Source organism: Quercus lobata, chromosome 5 (genome assembly GCF_001633185.2).
Source record: "Quercus lobata isolate SW786 chromosome 5, ValleyOak3.0 Primary Assembly, whole genome shotgun sequence".
NCBI classification, from domain to species: domain Eukaryota; kingdom Viridiplantae; phylum Streptophyta; class Magnoliopsida; order Fagales; family Fagaceae; genus Quercus; species Quercus lobata.
Window position 1 is genome coordinate 20,879,699 of NC_044908.1, and position 19,065 is coordinate 20,898,763.

A 19,065-nucleotide genomic window follows, 5' to 3' on the forward strand; every position below is an offset into this window, starting at 1 on the left:
CTCTGAACTTAAAATGGTTCTAAAACTTCTCACTATACTAGAGTTTTTTTTTTTTTTTTAAATCTTAAATATCGTCAACGCAGACACAATCCTTTGTCCATGAAACTACACAGATCATTGTCATTCATCATTCCATATGTTTTTCATTTTAGGTTAAGGGAAAACTTAAGAAATACACGAATGGGGGAATTTGAAGTTTGGTTCTAAGAATAGACCATATAATTGAGTTTCAGGGCTCTTAACAAACGGATGAAACATATGAGTATTACCAAGTCATCCATTGTTATTTTACCTATATAAATATGTTGGTAATGTTTTGATTATAAAACTAAACTTTCTCTCATGTAGATAAGATTTATTCATGAGTCCCTTATTCCACACTTAAAGTTTTTTTGAAATACTTAGACATTTTAACTTTTTTTTAGGGAATCAATAATAGACTTTATTAGTTTAATATCGCAGTGTACAATTGGAAAGAGAAAATATGGGCATTTTTCAAACTAAGAATAGATTTCTCCTTTCTCTTTGGCAATACTAACAAAAGCTGGAGCAGCTCTATTACATTTCAAAGGCACTCTAACAAAAGAAGAAAAAAAAAAAAAAAGTAGACTTTCACAAATTAAATTAATGTCTTCTAAAGGGATGACTCTATCAGAATTGAGAAGATCACAAGTTCACCAAATGTACTTTATGCAATAATGTATTCCCAAAATAAAGTAAAAACTAAAATAAAGTAACTCTTACAGGGCACATTTGTAACACAACATGAACAACAGAACTCAGATTTTAAAGAATTCATGAATTTAATCATAATTTTTTTGACGAACGAACTTTTAATCATAATTTAATCCTATGTAGTGGTATTTAGTATATGTCACTTCTTAATTAATTATCAAAAAAAAAATACCCTACATCTTAATTAATTCAATGAAAAAAATAAAAAATAAAAACTAAAAGTACATGGCAAAGGAACACGTGTAAATCCTATGTATATAAATTAAGCACACAGAATAAAACCCAAAACAGAAGCAAAGCCATACATGAAACGAGAAAGAAACATAACTTGAAACTGAAAAGCAGAATAAAAAAGCTGCTTATCTTTCCAAAAAAAACTCTGTTTTGAAACTTTTAAAGTACCTTAAAAAAGGCTTTTCTTGCTTGCTCTGTTTCATTCAAAATGGAAGTACCAGCAAGTACCGTGTCGTATCGTATCGGACTCAACGATTCGTATCGGCCACTGCCTTCTGTGTACCTTGCCTTCTTCTCCATCTGGGTCTTCTCCGCTTGTTCTTGGACCATCAATACCTACAAAAACCGCCACTTTCAGGTCCTTTTTCTTCTTCATTTTTTTGAAAAAAATTTTCCTAGTTTTATTCAAATAGTATGATTGCATATGGAATTTGAGCGTTTTAGTTTGATGGGTATGTTTCATTTCGTTACAAGTTTTGGTTTTTAAGCTTTTCAGTTCATGGGTTTTTTTCTTTTTCTTTTTCTTTTTTTTCATTTTCTATTGGTTTCTATTGCCTTTATGCTCTGTTTGGATGCTGAGAGAAATGATAGGAAGACGTAGAGAATTACTATTTTCTTTTTGCAGGATTTGGGGCCTGTGCAAGCTTGAATACAATACTCCTTAGCTTGATTTTTTTTTTTTTCCCCTTGTTTTTAGGAGTCTTTTTTATCTATATATTTGTTGGGGAGATAACACCACAATATTGTTCTCTGTTTGCCTTTTGGGAAAACTATGTGCTATGAATAAAAATTACATTTTATCCTCTACTTTCATGCCTCTTTTATCTTTTGTTTCTATTAATGAAAAGTTCTCCCTAATGATCCTAAATAACTAAGTCATGCTATGTTCAGTGTGGAATTCTGTTTTCCTTGGCGCCAGTCAATGAATTCTAAGTTTCAAAGAAATTTACTTTATACCTTTTCAACCAAATTGAGCAACAAATTAGTAAAGTTCATGATTTCTCGTTTGTCTCATTTTACTTTTAATCTCTAGGAAATGTATGCTTTTATTGGATTTTTTATGTAATTTTTTTTTTTTTTTTTATATTGTTATACTAGAGCAGACGAATAATTTGCAGTGGACACTGGCGTCTGTTCCATTGATTAAAGCATTACAACTTGCCTTATCTTTCCTCTTTTGGTAAGTTCTTGTTGCTGTCAAATTGTGAATTTTAGCTTAAATTTATTGAGAGAATAAAAAATAAAATAAAGATACGTTTAATTTTTGGCCTTCCAGTTTATTGCATCTGTGTATCATTAATTTCCACCTCATTAATGGTGCTAGATGGCTACTAGAAGCTACATTATGTCAAAGAAGATATTTCAATAATTAGGAGGTAGCTTCTAAGATATCTGAAATGGAGCTTATGTAGCATCACATACATGAGAAAATATGTGATTGAACTACCTTTCATAATTTTTATGATTTTGTTTGTTCTTTTTTAGCATGATAAAGGGGAGGGGGGGTATAAAGAACCTAAACTTTCAGGACCTAATTCGTGAGAGCAAAACCTTCTCTAAAGCCTATTCTAACTAGTTTTGCATGACTGTGCATTCAGTTCTTTTCACAATACATGCAAAAGGAGAGGGAGGTGTTGTAAAATCAAATCATTGATAAAATAAATGAAATTGTTGTCTGTGGCTGCTATGTGGAAGATGATGTGACAATTTCTTAAGGTGGTTATGTAACTTAATGTTGTAACTTATGAGGCACATAGTTTAGGTAGCCTCTATAGCTCATTTTAGTCTGCAAAATGATAACACGAACTGTTATTAGCATCTGGGGCAAGGTAATGTGTATTTGATGTTTGTATGGTTTAATCACTTCAAATTATCCTAACATTTCAAGCACCGTTCTTGCAGGTATTCGTGCTTCAATCTTCAGGTATGTTCACTGTGGATGTCATTTGGGGTCTACGTAACTGGAGTGCTCTTTCAGACAGCTTGTTTCGTGTCCTTTTTGCTCATTTCTCATGGTTACTGCATCATGTGTGAGCGCCTTTCTGTAACTGAGCGTCGCACTACAGCTGGACTTGGGTGTGTCTTTTACTTGACTCTTGTTGGTTACAGAGCTTCTGTACCTTACTTCTCTGTGAGTTTCTTAGCTGCTTAATCCATTGTGTTCTTAAATTGTCATAATCTTCTAACTAATGCAAATTTTAAGCCAGTATATAATTTTTCTGGCCAAGATACTAATTCTGTTGTAACTCACTGTGGCTCAGGTGCTTCTGCTGCTCAATTATTTTATATCATTCTATGTGATTTTCCACCATATATCTCAAAATCTGTCGGTATTACGGGAGCAGTTGAGCTTCATAGAGGATGAGGATGTTCATACAATGCATGATGCGGTGTATACAAAGTACATGATGTTCAAGTAAGTATTGAATAAGAAATTAAAGAATAAAGAAAGAAAGAAAGTTTGTAACTGTTTTATGTTCCAAGGTTGTAAATTGCCGGCTTCAATGAGAATAATATTTTGAACTTTGTGTGCTATTTTCTTTTGTGTTATACAGGAAATTTCAGGCTACAATGCAGATAGTAGCTTTGGCAGAAACTGTGGTATGAATATATTGATTTTCTTTCCAATTTATATACCATTATGAATATTTGGGAACATTCCTTGAGAAGCATTTTATTCTTCAGATATACATTAACATGGATAACTCATCAGAAACTTACTGGCTTCGCTTGCTAGTTCGTGAATGGGCACAATTCTGCATCTTTCTGTATATTGGGTATGTATGAATTGCTTGATTCTGCAAATATGGCCTCTCTAGAAACATGCCAATTCTTGGTGATTTCTGAAGTCAGAGATCCTACCACATTGTTTGTCCTCCAGCCATGTCAATGTTGTAACTGTTACTTATTTCTTACAGGTGGACTTTCAGATCACAGGACTTGACACCAGGATTCTCTGTTATGCCAAATTTGAAGTCTAAAGGGGACACTGTGGTGCCTCCCATCTATAGTATTGTAAGTCAATTTCGGATTTAAATACTGTAAGAAGCTTAGGTTCCCTTCATAGAGTTGGAGGCAAGTGGTTTCCCCATTAAGATCATTTTATAGCAATCACACACCATAAATCAGTTAATACAATCTTTGAAGCCAATTGATGCATGCCACTTCATTCTGTGTAAAACAAATATTAGGATTTCAAGTATTAACATTGGTCATAATCCATCCCAAAATAAAATAAAATATAAAAGACTCTGCTGAATGCTCGCTATTTGGTACTCTCATTTGAAGATAACAAAAGTAATAAGAATACCACCCTTTTTTCATTTAAGCTCTTCATTCAAGAGTTTAAATTTGTGGCTTCAAAGCTATGGAGAAAAACAATAGCTTATTTTTATGCTTTTAGATGCTAGGACCATGTCCCAATTCTCCAAATACCATACCCACTCGGCACTAAGAGAGGGTAGAGTCAATAAATCAGGGCCCACCAATAAATGGAGCAACTATGTTCCTTTTAGAAATAGCTTTATATTTTCTACGAATGCTGAGTCATGTTCTGCAGGAAATGGATGCAGCAACATTCAGAGATTTTAGGAGTCATCCGTGGCACATTGGTGTGGTAAGTGTTGTATATCCAGACATATGTCATTCTAGAACCTTATTTCCAACAGAGGAATCTTATTCTTTTCAAATGCTAACTTCTTGCATAAATGGTTTAAATTTTCATATCTATACTTCCATTTTAAAAGTTTCATTTTTGGCTGGCATATATGTATAATAAGCATTTAAAAACTCTGGCATGTGTACTGAAAACCTTTCTTGTGCTCACATAGCCAACTCCTCGTTCTCACGATAGCTCTCAAGATGCGGTTCTAGTGATAATTCAACACCCCCATGCATAATAGGCCAAGAATGCCTGGCATTTCTTCCCCAAACTCAGCTGGAGTTGCAACTTTTCCAACAGATTCAGATTCAATTCCATGCAAGATATGATGAACAGAATGATTTATAGCATAGATCATAGCAGCATACCAGCCGATGGCTGTTCGTTGAAGTTGAAGTTGTGACATGTCCAGTGGCAGATTCTTTTTTCAAGCTATACACACTTTTCCTTTTTACCAAAATCCAAAAACAAGGGCTACAGTTGGCGAAGTTTTAGTTCATTCACTAGGTTAGATCCAACTGTTACATATGTATCTAAATATTGTCCATCAATCTTAATTGTATATTCTTTGTCCTTGATGTTGTTGGCTACTTTACCATTTGTTTGCAGCTCTCTTTGAGATGTAATTTTGAGCAATTGTACAAACTAGGTATTTGAATGATACAATTGTTTGAAATACTTAGGGCCCGTTTGGTAAGAGATTTCTAGTAATGTTGTTGTTTTGTGGAAATATGTGTGAATGAAAAAATATATGGAAATACGTGTAATGTTGTTTGAATACTGAAAACTATTATTTAAACAACAGTACCAAACACTCCCTTGTTATAGAAAGAAGTAATGTCATTCATGGGAAACCGAGAAAGGCAGGTCTGAGGTTGGTTGATTGGTGTAAGAACTACCTAGATGAATATTGGTCTGCAAACAGAACTTCATCAAATCCATCAACTTGTCTGGGAGTAACTTGGTCTCCACCTAATTATCCTTCTTATGAAGTTAGTGTTGATGCTGCAAGATTTACGGCTCAAAAGGCTGTAGGTGCAGGTGTTATTATTTGATACCATGAAGGGAATTATTGAAGCTAAAGCGAAGGCATTGGGAATTATTGAAGCTAAAGTGAAGGCATTTGAAGTTGGGATTATCTTTGCTAAGGAGGTGGGAATTAGAGACTTGGTTTTAGAACTTAGAAGGGGACTCATTGATTATTGTACAAGCTCTAAAGCAAGTTTCAAATGCTCCATCAACTGTTTCTAGTCTGATATATGGGATGATAGTTGAATATAATGAGTTTAGAAAAGTGTATTTCTCTCATGTCAAACGGGAAGACAATATGCCTACTCATTTATTGGCAAAACAAGTTCTTGGCTTGGCTGATTTCTATGCTTGGATTGAAAAATGTCATTGTTTCTTAGAATAAGCTCTTGTCCGTCATGTATTTGTTTCTTTATCTTCATAAATAAAGCTTTAGTCTTTCTATCAAAAATATATATATATTTACTAAGATAATATATTCATTTTTTTTTTTTTTTTGAGAAACATATTTTTAATTATTTAATCCTAATAAATTACATTTCTTAATTCCTTTTAATGAAACTAAAATTGTGGGTAGCCTAAATTTGAAGCCAACGTTGTGGTAACTTAGACTTATGTTATTCAATTAAAAAAATATATTAACAAGGTAAATAACTAAATACACTATTTTCAAGTATTAATTATTTATAGATGGCGTACTAATTTTTACAATAAACAATTTATTTTGGAATATATCATTCAACAAAGAAAAATTTTATAATATGCAATGAAGAATTTTTTTTTTTTTTTTTTTTTTTTTTTTTTTTAGAGAGAGTTTCAACCTATAGCGTCCGCTTCTGATAATAGCTCTTTATTATCAGACTAAGACATCAATCAATTTTGGTGTAGGCGGGGATTGAACCCCCGAATCTCTTATACAATTATTAAAGACTTTACCAGTTGAGCTAATTGGAACCCACCAATGAAGAATTTTTTTTAAGTGTACTTAAGTTAGTGAAAATTATTAAATATTTGTAAATTCACTTAAGCAATGTGTTATACTATGTATTAAACATGGATCATAAGATAATTTTTTCATAATATTTCAAAATACATTGCGCAATGCAAGCACAACAAATAATCCCATTACCATTGTGCTATCGTACGTTCACTTATAATATTTTCTAATTTATTCATAAATCGCTATTTTCTTTTTGTTTCTTACTTATTCGTCTCACTTTAATTATTGGTAATTGTGAATAGAAAATTGTTAATTTATTGAAAATAGTACTTAAGTAAATTCTTCAATGATTTTTATAGTTGATTTTTTTTTTGAAAAAATAATTTAATAGTTAGGGAGGAGGATTTGAATAATAAACATCAAACTCGAAAATACCAGAACGTGTGAAATTGAACAACAATGTCAACAAATAAAATAAAATAAAAACCCACCATATATATATATAATTTTTTTTTTTCGGAAGAAAAAACCCTACATCTAACTTTGAAATAAGTATAACAATATAACATGCCAAAAAAAAAAAATCAAGGGTAAATTCTTTTAATTTATCTTGAGGTTTGACTAATGTCAACTAAGGGTGCGTTTGCCTTGTGCATCTGCATTCACGTTTTACGCGTATGGCGTTTTCAACTTTTTTTTTTTAACCAGCATCTATTGCATTGTTCATGAACATGAACAATGCAATCACATGAATAATGCAATCAGGCATATAAACAGTACTTTCAAGCATAAATAATAATTTTTTATTATTTTCAATTTTTAGCAAAATAAATAATATTTAAACGCACACTAAACCTAAAACATTTCAAAACTGACAAATTTAATTCTTAAAGCTAATTTAGCCCCCAAGATAAAGAAGAGAATGACTAACTGACCTAATAGTATTTATAAATTAAGTTGTTTTTAAGGGCGAAATTAATTAATTTTGAAATGTTCTCGTTTGAAATTGGAAGTTTATGTAATTTAACAAAAAACAAAACAAAAGGAAAGAGATTTGAGAGAGAGAGAGAGCACCCCAGGTCCTCCCCCGCAGAGCCACTGTCGCCATCACGTATTCAGGCCAGCAACCCAAAAACCGCGACCCGACCCAGCAACAATTATAATTGTAAAAGCAAAAAGCTTTTACAAATGAGTGCAGGTAATCTCTCTCTCTCTCTGTATTGCACTTTGGTTGCTTAGCAGAATGAAGGTTAAGGAAAAAGAAAAGAACATGAAATATTCAACTTTACAGTCTACAACCTTTGTTTCTTAATTCTCAGATTAAAGAAAAAGGAAATTTAAGAGCTCATTATAGTATATTCTAAACACTCATGATAAGTTCAGTAGAGTGGAAAAAAAAATGAAAAATTTCAATGATTTGTGTGTTTCTATTGGGATTTGGAGGGGAAAGGAAAATTGGGTTCTCTGAGATATTGCTTATATTGGCTGGTATTGTGGGATTTTGTTGCGAAAAAGAATGAAACTTTTGGATATATTATGATTTATTATGTGCCTTTGTGAGCCAGTGTTTGCCTAGAGTTTGTGGTGTTGATCCTCATTTGGATTGGACATTTTTTTTTTTGGCTTTCATGGCTGGAAAAGAGTATTTTTGGGTTTCACTCATTGTTCTTCTATTTTAGAATTTCAAGTTTCTCTTGGGTTTTCCTTTTAAGATTTTATACTTTATTTTTGACATTTTGTTCACCATCGTGAAGACGATGTATATTTGATTTTTAATAGAAACTCATTACTTATCAAATTAATAATAATAATGTGATGGAGGATAAGATTGAGGTTTTTGCTATGATTATTGTGGGCGGTTCTGCTACTCTTCATGGTTGGATGGTTGCAGGAGATTTTGGCCATTGCATTTCCTACTTATATGAGCTTTTTGGTTTCATTATGGTAGGTTTGTTCTAGTAATTAGTGGACCTGGAAAGGTGCTCTAACCATTAATTTATCGGAATGGAAAATTACTCTTTCTTATCTTCATATTTGTCTCTAATTCTTTTTGTGTTTCAGAGAATAAAGTTTCATAGTGTTAGAAAACATGCACCTTTGTTACCAATCTGGACAAAAGAAGTTTCAATTTCTTTGAATGTTAACTTATGGGAGCATTTGAAGTCCTTGAGATGAATGCTATGAGAATCCATCTTTTCCTTGTTTGTTATTCATTCTTGATTGAGTTCCTAGAGAAGGTTTTGAATTTATCCAATTTGTAGCACTTCTTGCACATCTCTTGACTCTTCATAAAAACAATTACTGATTGGCTGTTATGCAAAACTATTTTGCTTATGTGTTCAAAAAACACATAATGCTGTGTTGGTTACATCAGTTTGCCAAAATATGAAAATAAATCACATTATACATATGTGTGTGTGTGTGTGTGTGTGTGTGTGTGTGTGAAAATAAAAAAGCAGATAAATAATTCTAAACAGTCATAAACACATTGAGTATCATTGTGATTATAGCCTTGCTGCATCTTTCGTCAGTGATTATTTGTAGCTGGGATATGGTTAATATCAAACTTGACTTCTTACCGGCATGGTTATCATGGCAGTGAGAATGCTCTATTGATGACAAGTTTGATCTGATGGGGATTTCCAAACTTAAAATAACTATTATTAAAGCAGTTAAACTTCTTCCATCCTAACTGATAACTGATAAAGTAGATACTGTGTGTCTACTGAAGTACATTTATTTTCATTATGCATTACTCAACTTCTTTCTTTTGAATATGATAGATAGTTTGGTTAAAATTAGAAGATTATAATTGATTTCAATGTAATATACTATTACATTCTGGATTGAAGTACAAAGGATTTTTATTTCTAGCAATTACTGACTCTAGGTGAGGCCTAACCTGTGAAAAGCCTCCCAATAACTGCTGTAGGATGTGTGTTCTTTTAATTTTTCTTTAAAAGTTTGAGGTTTTTTTTGCAGGTGGAGCATTTGGCGGCAATAGGGGACTGAGACCAGTACCTCCAGAAAAAGGAATCTTCCCTTTGGACCACATGCATTTATGTGACCTGGTAGGGTAGTTTCCATTACCAAACTGACTCTTGATCCGTTTTTGTGTTGAAGAATTAAGCTCTTATAAGTTTTACATGTTGGAGAATGTCCATGTGATAATTCTGAGCTTCATAATTCTGAGCTTCTCTCTCTTGGTTTTAATTTTAATTTGAATAATTTTCTTATTTTATAGATGGGCTTTTATTTCAGGAAAAGAAAGAATACCTCAGCTGTCTAAAATCTTCTGGCCATACTTCTGAAAAATGTAGGCACTTGTCAAAGAAGTATCTGCAATGTCGTATGGAAAAGTGAGTTTTTAATTTTCTTTATTATAGATCATACTTGTTTTTGTCCAAATGGCAGTCCAGTTTTATTATAGTTTGCAAGCCTTCTGAAAATCAGTACATCTCTTCCAAAGGTAGAAATATGGAGGTTCCAAATTTTTAATACAATTTAATGAAAGATCATATAGTGCTGTATTAGAATATACACTCTCGCTTTAATTTTTCTTTACTAAGGTTAATACAGAAATGAAATGTGGTTCAAGATTTCTTAATGTATATAGAGCATAAATGGTTTATGGTTCATAGGTTATTGAAGGCAAAGATTTCCCCTCCCAAGCCTCAGCTGTTGCTACTTAGCCTAGCATTAGCTGCATTAGGGTAATATTGTGAATTGCATGTCTTGGTTCAATCAATCAAAAACACTCTATTACCTTCTTACCAATTGCTTACAATTCATTTGGCATCTTTGTAAGGATTATCAAAGCTGTTAACAGACTAACAGACTACTCACTTAGATACTGCCTTTAAGGAGCTTCTCATTGGCAATGTGTAAAAGTTAAAAATTAATTCTTATTTTGAAAAGAATAATGAAAATTGTGTGCTGCAGTATTGTTATAGTTAATATGTTGCTGTGTTTGTGCTTATTTTCTAGAAAGTAGTTCTGACTCCTGAGTGGACTAGTGATTTTACATACTTCAGCTTCCAGTAGCCAATTACAGTTCCAGCGTCTGTTAGGGATTCTTTTTTATAACTGAATGAAATATATTAGAAAAGCACAAAAAGCATCACAACCTAATACACCGGAAGTATACAAAGGCAAACCCAGAAAAAAAAATATATATCAGTTGGAATAAGAGGACTGGCAGCCTGGTCCCACGTGCATAGAGTCTGTAAAAACAAGTACTTCAAACGTACTACCGAGAGCTCAAAAACCATATTCCAGATTTAATGTTATTTCCAACAAGTTAAAAATTCCATCACATACTTTGGCTGACCAACTTACGCTGAACAACCATAAGTCTCTAGCAGGCTTAAAACAACATCAACAAAGCCTTAGTCGCAAATTTTGGGGTCATCTCACAATGAAGAAAAAATGGTAATTTGATGCCCCATTAGATTCACCAATCAGAAATAATAATGACCCATTTCCTCAGTTCGTTTGTACTGAGAAAGTGAGAATTCATCCATTCACAGCTGTCAAAGAAAAGAAGGCTACATGGTGGAGCTCTGTCACACCAATTATATCTCCATGGGAAGCTGCTGTCACCCCTTTTCCTCAAAAGCCTTGTTAAAATTATTAACACAAAAACCATGACTCTTGTATCACCTCCTTTCCTCAAAGCGTTGTAATAATTATTGACGCAAAAACTATGACTCTTGGAGAAATACCAAACCAGCCTGAAAGTATTATTACCACACCAAAGGCCATGCCAAAACCAAATTCTTTTACCATTCCCTACCTCATAACGAACAAATCACTTATTCCACCCATTCCGGGTGTACTTCCAAAGGCTCACACCATACAGACTCCTACTTTTTTTTCTATTACTTCCTTCATAAAGAATGTGTGTCCTCCACATAGCACCATAACCATTTGACTACAAGGGCTTGATTAAAAAGTGTTTTTATTAAAAACCATTAATTCCTAACCCACAAACCTCCAAGTTGAACAGGAGTGCAAAGAGTATTCCCATTAAGTAAATGGAATTTACATTCCTCTACCAAACCTTCCTATAGAAATTATCTTTGCATTTTCTCCATTCTATTTGCCACTCCAATCGGTAATGGGAACAAAGACATAAAGTAAGTGGGAAGACTAGAAAGCTTACTCTATATTAGTGTGAGCTGTCCTCCCTTCGATAAATGAATTTTATTCCAACTCACCAGCCTTTGCTTCATTCTCTCTAAAATGCCATCCCAGATAATTTTGGACTTTAACTGAGCACCTAGAAATAACCCCAAGCATTTCAAGGGAAGGTGAGCTACGTTGCAACCAAGAATACAAGACAACTCCAAATTCAGAACACCTCCTCCAGGAACTATCTCTGACTTGCTCAAATTGATTTTCAATCTTAATACTGCTTCAAAGCATAGAAGAATACATCTCAAGAGATGGAGCTGAGTAGGGTCTGCTTCACAAATAGTGTACCATGTGCAAATAGTGAGAGATCTTCAGTGTATCAGTACACACAATATTCTCAACAAAAAAAAAAAAAAATACCAGAAAGATTCCTCCTTCCACTGCCTTGTTTTTCTTTTTATAAATAAGATAACTTGCTAAGGCCTCCATGACAAAACGAACAGGAATGGAGATAAACGGACTCCTTGACACAAACCCCTGTTACTCTCAAAAAAGCCACTAGCAGTACCATTTTTCCATTACTGAGAAACAAATCATGGATATGCAGAAAATAATGCACTTCCTCTATTTCTCACCAAAACCGCATCTTTGCAGCATGTACAGAAGAAATTTCCAATTCAAGTTGTCATAGGTTTTTTTTCCAAGTCTAGTTTACCACTCCTGGCTCCCTTTCCTCAACCTACTGTCATAACACCCATTTGCAATTAGAACAGACTAATATTTGTCTCCCGTGAATGAAGGCATTCTGAGTATTATATAGTAATTTTCCCATCACATGTTTCAATATGTTTGAGAGATCCTTGGCTAGGGTTCTATGACACTTCCTACAAGGCTAATAGGATTAAAATTCTTAGCATTTACAGCCCCTAGTTTCTTCAGGATGAGTGCAATAGAAGTAGCATTTAAGAATCTCTCAAATGAACCATTGTCATGGAAGTATAGAAAGAACTTTGTGGTGTCTTCTTTCACCACACTCCAGCATCATTGGAATAAAGCTATCAAGAATTCATTGGGCCCTAGAGCTTTATCACCTTTCATACCATGCAAAGCTTGTTATGTCTCTTCTTCCTCAAATAGTCATTCAAGTTGTTCCACTTCCACTGCATTAGCTTCAATAGAATTAAACTGTTGGGATTATGTTTTTTGCTTGAGGTTATTATCTACATGGCACATAAGTTCAATAGTTACACCCATGCATGATGTAGTAGAGTCTCACATGAAACCTACAAGTTGACTTGACCAAATAAATCGGTTTTAGTTGAAAAACCAGAAAACTGACCTCTCCAAATTTGTGTCTAATCAATGGGGCCCCATTTGGTGATTCCTGAGTACATGGTAAAAGGTTGCAGGTTAAAAAAAAAAAATGACTCCTCCCCTTATAAGCAAGTGGGGGATGAGATCATGGGTTCAAGACCCATTGGTTGTATGTGTAACTTACCAACCAAAAAAGTAAATGATGAAGAAAAAGTTATAAAAGAATCTGATGGATAGCGCCGTAGTGGAAATTAGGTAAGTATTATATATCTTTTTTTTTTCCACTCATGTCATGCCATCATGGATGTTGAGTATGGACTTTGTCAGATCTCTTTCTATGTAAGAGTTGTTACATGCTCTTTCATTGGCATATTGCAGGAACTTGATGGCAAAGCAAGACATGTCAGAACTAGGATTTGGGAAGGAAAGCAACATGGAAGCTTCTGGACAGAAAGTTAATGAGAGAATTGATAAACAAAGCTGAAAATAAATTGAGAGTAAGACTGTGTTATGCGAAGTTGGAAGAGCTTTTTTCTCTTCAGATAAGATTCTCTGTGAATGCCTTTTCCATATGAATGGTATATACTATTGCCGGGAAAATTGGAAATACATGTAAAACAATCAAAATTGAGAGGGAGGATGGGTGGGGAGGGAATTTTGCTTCTGTTATTGAAGTCAGTGAAGGTTGAGTAAAGATGTTAAATAGGTAATTGGACATGAAAGAGGTGGAAGCAAGAGTTAGAGTTGGTACTCTTAGATGGCTTTCACAGGAGGAAAAACAAAAACAAAAACAAAAACAAAAAGAAGAAAAGAATTTACATTCCTCCAAACTTTTTTTTTTTGGGCAAAATTTAAATAATGTTCTTTAGGTGTTGTATCTTAAGTTTCCTAATTAAATTTAACTATGTGGTTGCATTGACCAACGGATTACATATTGAATTTATTATCTTTGGAAGAATGTAACATTGGTTTTGCTCATTAGTTAAAAAAATCATGTGATTGAATTTAATCAAGGAAACATCTAAAAATAATTTAGCTAATTTTTAACATCTGTTATTATTGAATTGCAAATTGCACCAATAAAATTTGGGGTCATTTTGTTTTGATTGTCTATTTAAAAATTTAGATCCATAACCCAAATATTACAGTGTTTAGAAGGGGAACCATGGGACAAAGAAGCTTTTGTTGAGCACGAAAGAGAGACGTGCATATCTTCTTGTCAAGTAAATTCTCCGCTTGATTTGAATGTTTTATTTTCTGAAAGTGTAATTTACTTTTATTAGTTTGCTTGTTGGCGAATGAATGAAACTTTTTCATTTAAAGATGGATACAAATCCTGTTTGGTAAGAGTTTTGTAGTTTTGATTTTCAAAACAATATAAAAATTGTAATTTAAAGAGTGTACTAAAATACATTTTTTGAGTACTCATAATACTAGAAAAAAAGTGTTTGGTAGCATATTTTTGTAACATTCTTTTAAAACTGAAAACACAAAATTAAGTGTTTGGTATAGGTATTTATTTATTTTTAGAAAAAATTGTGTATTACTTAGCACTTGGATGGTGTAAAATAATTTATTTTATTGAAGAGAAAAAAAAAAACTTGTCAACGTGTCATGTAAAATAATTTCTCATTGAAGAGAGCATAAAGAGGGAGTGATAGAGCATTGTCGATGAGAGAGAGAGAGAGAGAGAGAGAGAGAGAGTGAGAGAGAGAGAGAGAGAGAGAGAGAGAGAAGTCAACTTGTCATGTCAAGTCAGTTTTGGTGAGACCCATGTTTATCACAATATTTACCACAATGCCACCAAATAATGCTACTTGAGTTCTCAAACCTGCTTTGAAGAGTTCTCTAAATACATTCTTTAAATCACTTAAAGTAAGGACTATGGATAGTTATCTAAAGTTTAGCAAAAAGCAATGTTATCTAAATATCCTATAACAAGAGTTTCCTTACCAAACACAAAACTTAAAAGTGGGGCCCACAATTAAGCATTTAAATTACACAAAAAAAGTTTTTAAGTTCTACTACCAAACAAGCCCTCCCTTTAGGAATATCTGGATGGTAATCAACGAATTTGAAAAATGTGCCCTAAACTCGGAGAACCCAAATTTCTTCCATCACACTACAAATTCATGGGATTTCAAGGGTGTCTCGTGGGTAGAGAGTGGGATGGTCTAGTCAAAGAACAGGATTCCACTTTCTTATATACATGTGCATGCACACACAACACCAGCCATTGTTTAGCTTCTTAATCTTGGTAATTATGTAATGGATGCTTATTATGGTTCTCTCCAAGATGAGATTTATGAGGATGGAAGCTTAGACTAGGTCACTACAACAGAGAATGGGAGAGGCTTAGGGCCTTTTTGGTATGCAAGCTTAAACAACAGTTTTCATTTCATATCATTTTGAACAACAATACTTGAACATCACTACCAAACAAGCCCTTAGAATGTGAGTTTGAGACTGGCATAGTGAAATCATGGGAGGGGAAGAAATTTATGAGGTGAAAGTGGATGATATGGAGCTTACAACAAAGTAGTCAATTGAACAGTTCTAACTTTTAGTTTCCTTTTCTTTCCTTCTTTTTATTTCATCCCTATTTGGAATATTTTTTTCTTAAATACACTAGAATTTAAATAGATGATTCCATTTTATAATGATTTCTTTTTATAATAATTTGACCAAGATACTAATAGATTCTTTTGGTGTAGGGGCAATTCGAACCTAAATTCATTATTTGAAGATAAAGGATTCTAGAAAATTGAGGTTGATTATCATTGAACTCTTAAAAAGTTGTTCCTAATATCTGTTATGTTCTGTACAAAACAAATGAACAATTAAAAATGTTGATTTAGATAGAGAATTTCATATCCCTTACCAATGCATATTCATAAACCAAAAACATCAAATTAAGTGTCAAAAAAGTTATTAAAACAGAAAAAGCAAAATTCTTAGAATGTTAGAATAGCCTTTAAAGTTCATTTTGATTTAAGAATTCTTAATCCTGTGAGAAAGGTATTTATAATAGAATTTTGTTAACATATACTCTAAGGATATTCATTAAAAAATATTTTTAGGGACTTTTATGGGAAAAGAAAAAAAAAAACATATTTTTTAATAGTTTCTTCTACTTCCTACAAAAATGGAATAAAAATTTTTCTAAAATAATTTATTAACAAATAACTTAAGAGTACTTGTTAACTGGATTCTTCATTATATTATAAATCTTGTTTCCCTCTTGTGTTTCTTCCCTTGCAACTTGAGGTATTACTTCCTGGCTCGTGTGTCTTGTTTGGATTTCTCTTTGTAATTTGTCCTTTCATTTTATAAATCCCATGGACAAAATCAATATAAAAAAAAATTGAAACTTCCATAAAATTTTTTTGTATGGTGAAATCATGCCAATCTTCTTAGGTTTTACAAAATGATACTATATATGTCCAAACTTTGGAAAAAATACACTTACCCTAGTTTATGACACCTCACACTTTCACTTCATAACAAAATATTTCATTTTATTTTTTTATTTTTTTAAAAAGGCAAAGTGTCATTTCATTCATAATGTTAAAGGAAGCAATGTTATTTCATTCATAAACAAACTTAAATGTTGTGTTTATACAAAGTTACAAATCTCAAGGATGAGGATGTAAGTGGCACAATGTGATCAAAGTAACAGGAATTTCATATTGCATTGCAAGGTTTAGTTTCTAGAAAGTCCCCATCATGCCATACTATGTGTTAGGAGCTTTACAAGTTGCTGATGATGGCATGAGGAATTGGAGTGCTTGGACAACATCAGGCCAGTCACATGGCTCAATGTTTTCTCAAGACACCAATGGCTCCTCATGCCTATCTAGTGAAACTCGTAATTGCTCTTTGAGGGAGACAAGCTCGGTCTTCCTGCTAGATTCAGACTGATGAGCATGATGATGAGCAACATGTGGAGGCACCTTGCTCCACATGATGCCCCAAGGCCATGGCAGAGGAGGGTCATGGTGGACAGAGGTGGTTTTGGTGATGATGGGCAGCAGCAGGTGGTGCTGGCCCTATGTGATAGTGCATGGCATGGGGGCTTGGCTAGTGGTTGCTTTGTATGTGGGCTTGGTGGCTTGGGTGCAAGGTAGTGCTAGGCTGCTGTGATGATGGTATGTTGTGCAAGGCATTGGGCTGGTTGGTACTGGCATAATACATGAACTTGTATGAGTGGGCTGATGGCAGTTACTTGGTGTGCTGCATATGGACATGTTGTGTGGGCTGTGATGCTGATGAGAAGGGCTTAGGTAGAGGGCCAAGGCTTTTAAAACATGATGAAACTATTATGTGTGAGCTACTGGAGCATGGGCAGAAGCCCCATGATGATGTGCTGAGTAATGGGCTGACATGTGCAGAGTGTGCAGTAGTAATTATCGGCAGTTACCAAGCAATTCTTGACTTTGTGGATGTTCAGACCTGTTATGTAGGAGCTGGAAACGTGGAAAGCAGGCCAAGATAACATTAGTTGAAGGTGTCCTAAGTCAAACCACATGTGGCAGCAAGTCCTGGACAAGGGGCAGTTACTTGGCAGTAACTGTTGTGACAGTTAATTCTGTATATTTATCCTAGGCTGCTGGGGCTATCAACAGCAAAGTGTGTAATTTTGCTTAGAGAATTTCGTGTGTATTCTCTAGGCTTTCTTTGTATTTGATATTGAGTAATAAAGGTTGGGGTTAATGCCCTATAAATACTGTGTGTGCTATGTGTGTTTGAATTCCCTTGATAATTCTGTTTTGAGTGTTCCTGCAGTGTGTGTGTGTGGAGTGTTGGCTGAGACTAAGTCAGTGGGCTTAGTGCCATCACATGCAGAAAATTTAAGAGAAAAATTAACCCTATGACACTATGGAAGGGTGGTTGGTTGATTGGACAAGGATTATAGTATTTTTAATTCTCAGTGTGGTTTGCCTTGATGTAGCTAATTGATTCAAATGACAAGGTTGACTTGAGGGGTGACCAAAGGAGGGATTAGAGTGTGCAACATGATGAAACTAGCATTGACCGAGATGAGGAGAGTAGGGGTATAACCATGGTTTTTTTTTTTTTTTTTTTTTTTTTTTTGGGGTGGACTAAGTCATCATATTAATTCGCAATTCGAAAAAAGAAGTATATATATTACTGATTATACAAAAGTTCTGTAATTTTGCATAGGCATGATATATCAAATATCTAAACAATGATTTAACATCTTCTTTGAAAGTTATGCTTAATGATGATCTTTTATAGAATACAATTCATCATGGTGAAAATTTTAGCAATTTCTTTTCTTCCATTTTTTTTTCAATGAAGATAAATTTGTAGTGTAAAAAAGCAAGTGTAAATGCGAGTCAATAAATTGTAATGACTAAATGGTGTAACTTCAAGTTAACAAGGCAAGGTTGAAACTAACAAGGGCAGATGGAGGTGCCAAAATTTATTCTTGGAGGGGCCAGTCCTTTCAAAATTGGATAGGGGTTCTCAATTTTATGTAATATAGAAGAGTATTAAAAAAATTTGTAGAGGCCGTGGCCCCCACCTATCAATGTAGTTCCGCCGTGAAGGAGAGGGAGAGAGACATGTTGAGTAACGTGAGGGTGGCATGAGGGGAAGAAACAACAATGAAATTGGTGGTGCAAGTGGTGCACAATCAAGAATAGAGGCTAAGGGAGTCACACATATGGAAAGGATGTCATTTAATGTCATTTTTGTAACTTTAAATAAGTAAATATTTAATATTTTTATATTAAATGCAAATCATGATAAATCCACAATTGGATTCAATTTTTTTCTTATACCATCAATACTTGTAAACTTCAAAACAATCAGAGATCAATAATTATCTCATTTACAAATTGCCACATCAAGTTTAACATGATTGAAATTTATGGTCAAATTTGTTATGTAGTTAAACTTTCTATTAAATTCCCAATCTCCCATTGTATTATCGAATTAAAAAAATAATAATAATAACACAAAAAATGCATTTTTTTATGTGCCCAGGAAA

At 33.6% G+C, this 19,065-nt stretch overlaps 2 protein-coding genes across 2 annotated transcripts; both read left to right on the top strand.

Annotated features, from left to right (window-relative positions):
• The first annotated feature begins 1,035 nt into the window (after positions 1-1,035).
• LOC115988345 lies at positions 1,036-5,379 on the top strand. The gene is made up of 9 exons (XM_031111877.1): positions 1,036-1,327; positions 2,073-2,149; positions 2,872-3,100; positions 3,231-3,385; positions 3,525-3,570; positions 3,655-3,746; positions 3,888-3,984; positions 4,529-4,585; positions 4,800-5,379. The coding sequence occupies exons 1-9, from the start codon at positions 1,178-1,180 to the stop codon at positions 4,866-4,868; spliced, it is 972 nt and encodes a 323-aa protein (XP_030967737.1). The 5' UTR covers positions 1,036-1,177; the 3' UTR covers positions 4,869-5,379.
• Positions 5,380-7,587: 2,208 nt separating this feature from the next.
• Positions 7,588-14,023, top strand: LOC115989058 (cytochrome c oxidase assembly protein COX19-like). Its single transcript, XM_031112718.1, has 4 exons — positions 7,588-7,797; positions 9,582-9,670; positions 9,861-9,958; positions 13,428-14,023. Exons 1-4 carry the CDS (start codon positions 7,590-7,592, stop codon positions 13,531-13,533), a joined length of 501 nt encoding a protein of 166 aa, XP_030968578.1. The 5' UTR covers positions 7,588-7,589; the 3' UTR covers positions 13,534-14,023.
• The last annotated feature ends 5,042 nt before the right edge of the window (positions 14,024-19,065 follow it).

What these genes read in the sequence shown, in the direction of transcription:
- LOC115989058 (XM_031112718.1), top strand. Translation starts at nt 7,590, where the DNA reads ATGTTCTCGTTTGAAATTGGAAGTTTATGTAATTTAACAAAAAACAAA. An exon ending in GCTTTTACAAATGAGTGCAG is followed by an intron (nt 7,798 to 9,581) that starts GTAATCTCTCTC and finishes TTTTTTTTGCAG; the next exon opens with GTGGAGCATTTGGCGGCAAT. An exon ending in CTGCAATGTCGTATGGAAAA is followed by an intron (nt 9,959 to 13,427) that starts GTGAGTTTTTAA and finishes GGCATATTGCAG; the next exon opens with GAACTTGATGGCAAAGCAAG.
- LOC115988345 (XM_031111877.1), top strand. Translation starts at nt 1,178, where the DNA reads ATGGAAGTACCAGCAAGTACCGTGTCGTATCGTATCGGACTCAACGAT. An exon ending in TAGCTTTGGCAGAAACTGTG is followed by an intron (nt 3,571 to 3,654) that starts GTATGAATATAT and finishes TTTATTCTTCAG; the next exon opens with ATATACATTAACATGGATAA. An exon ending in TGCATCTTTCTGTATATTGG is followed by an intron (nt 3,747 to 3,887) that starts GTATGTATGAAT and finishes TATTTCTTACAG; the next exon opens with GTGGACTTTCAGATCACAGG.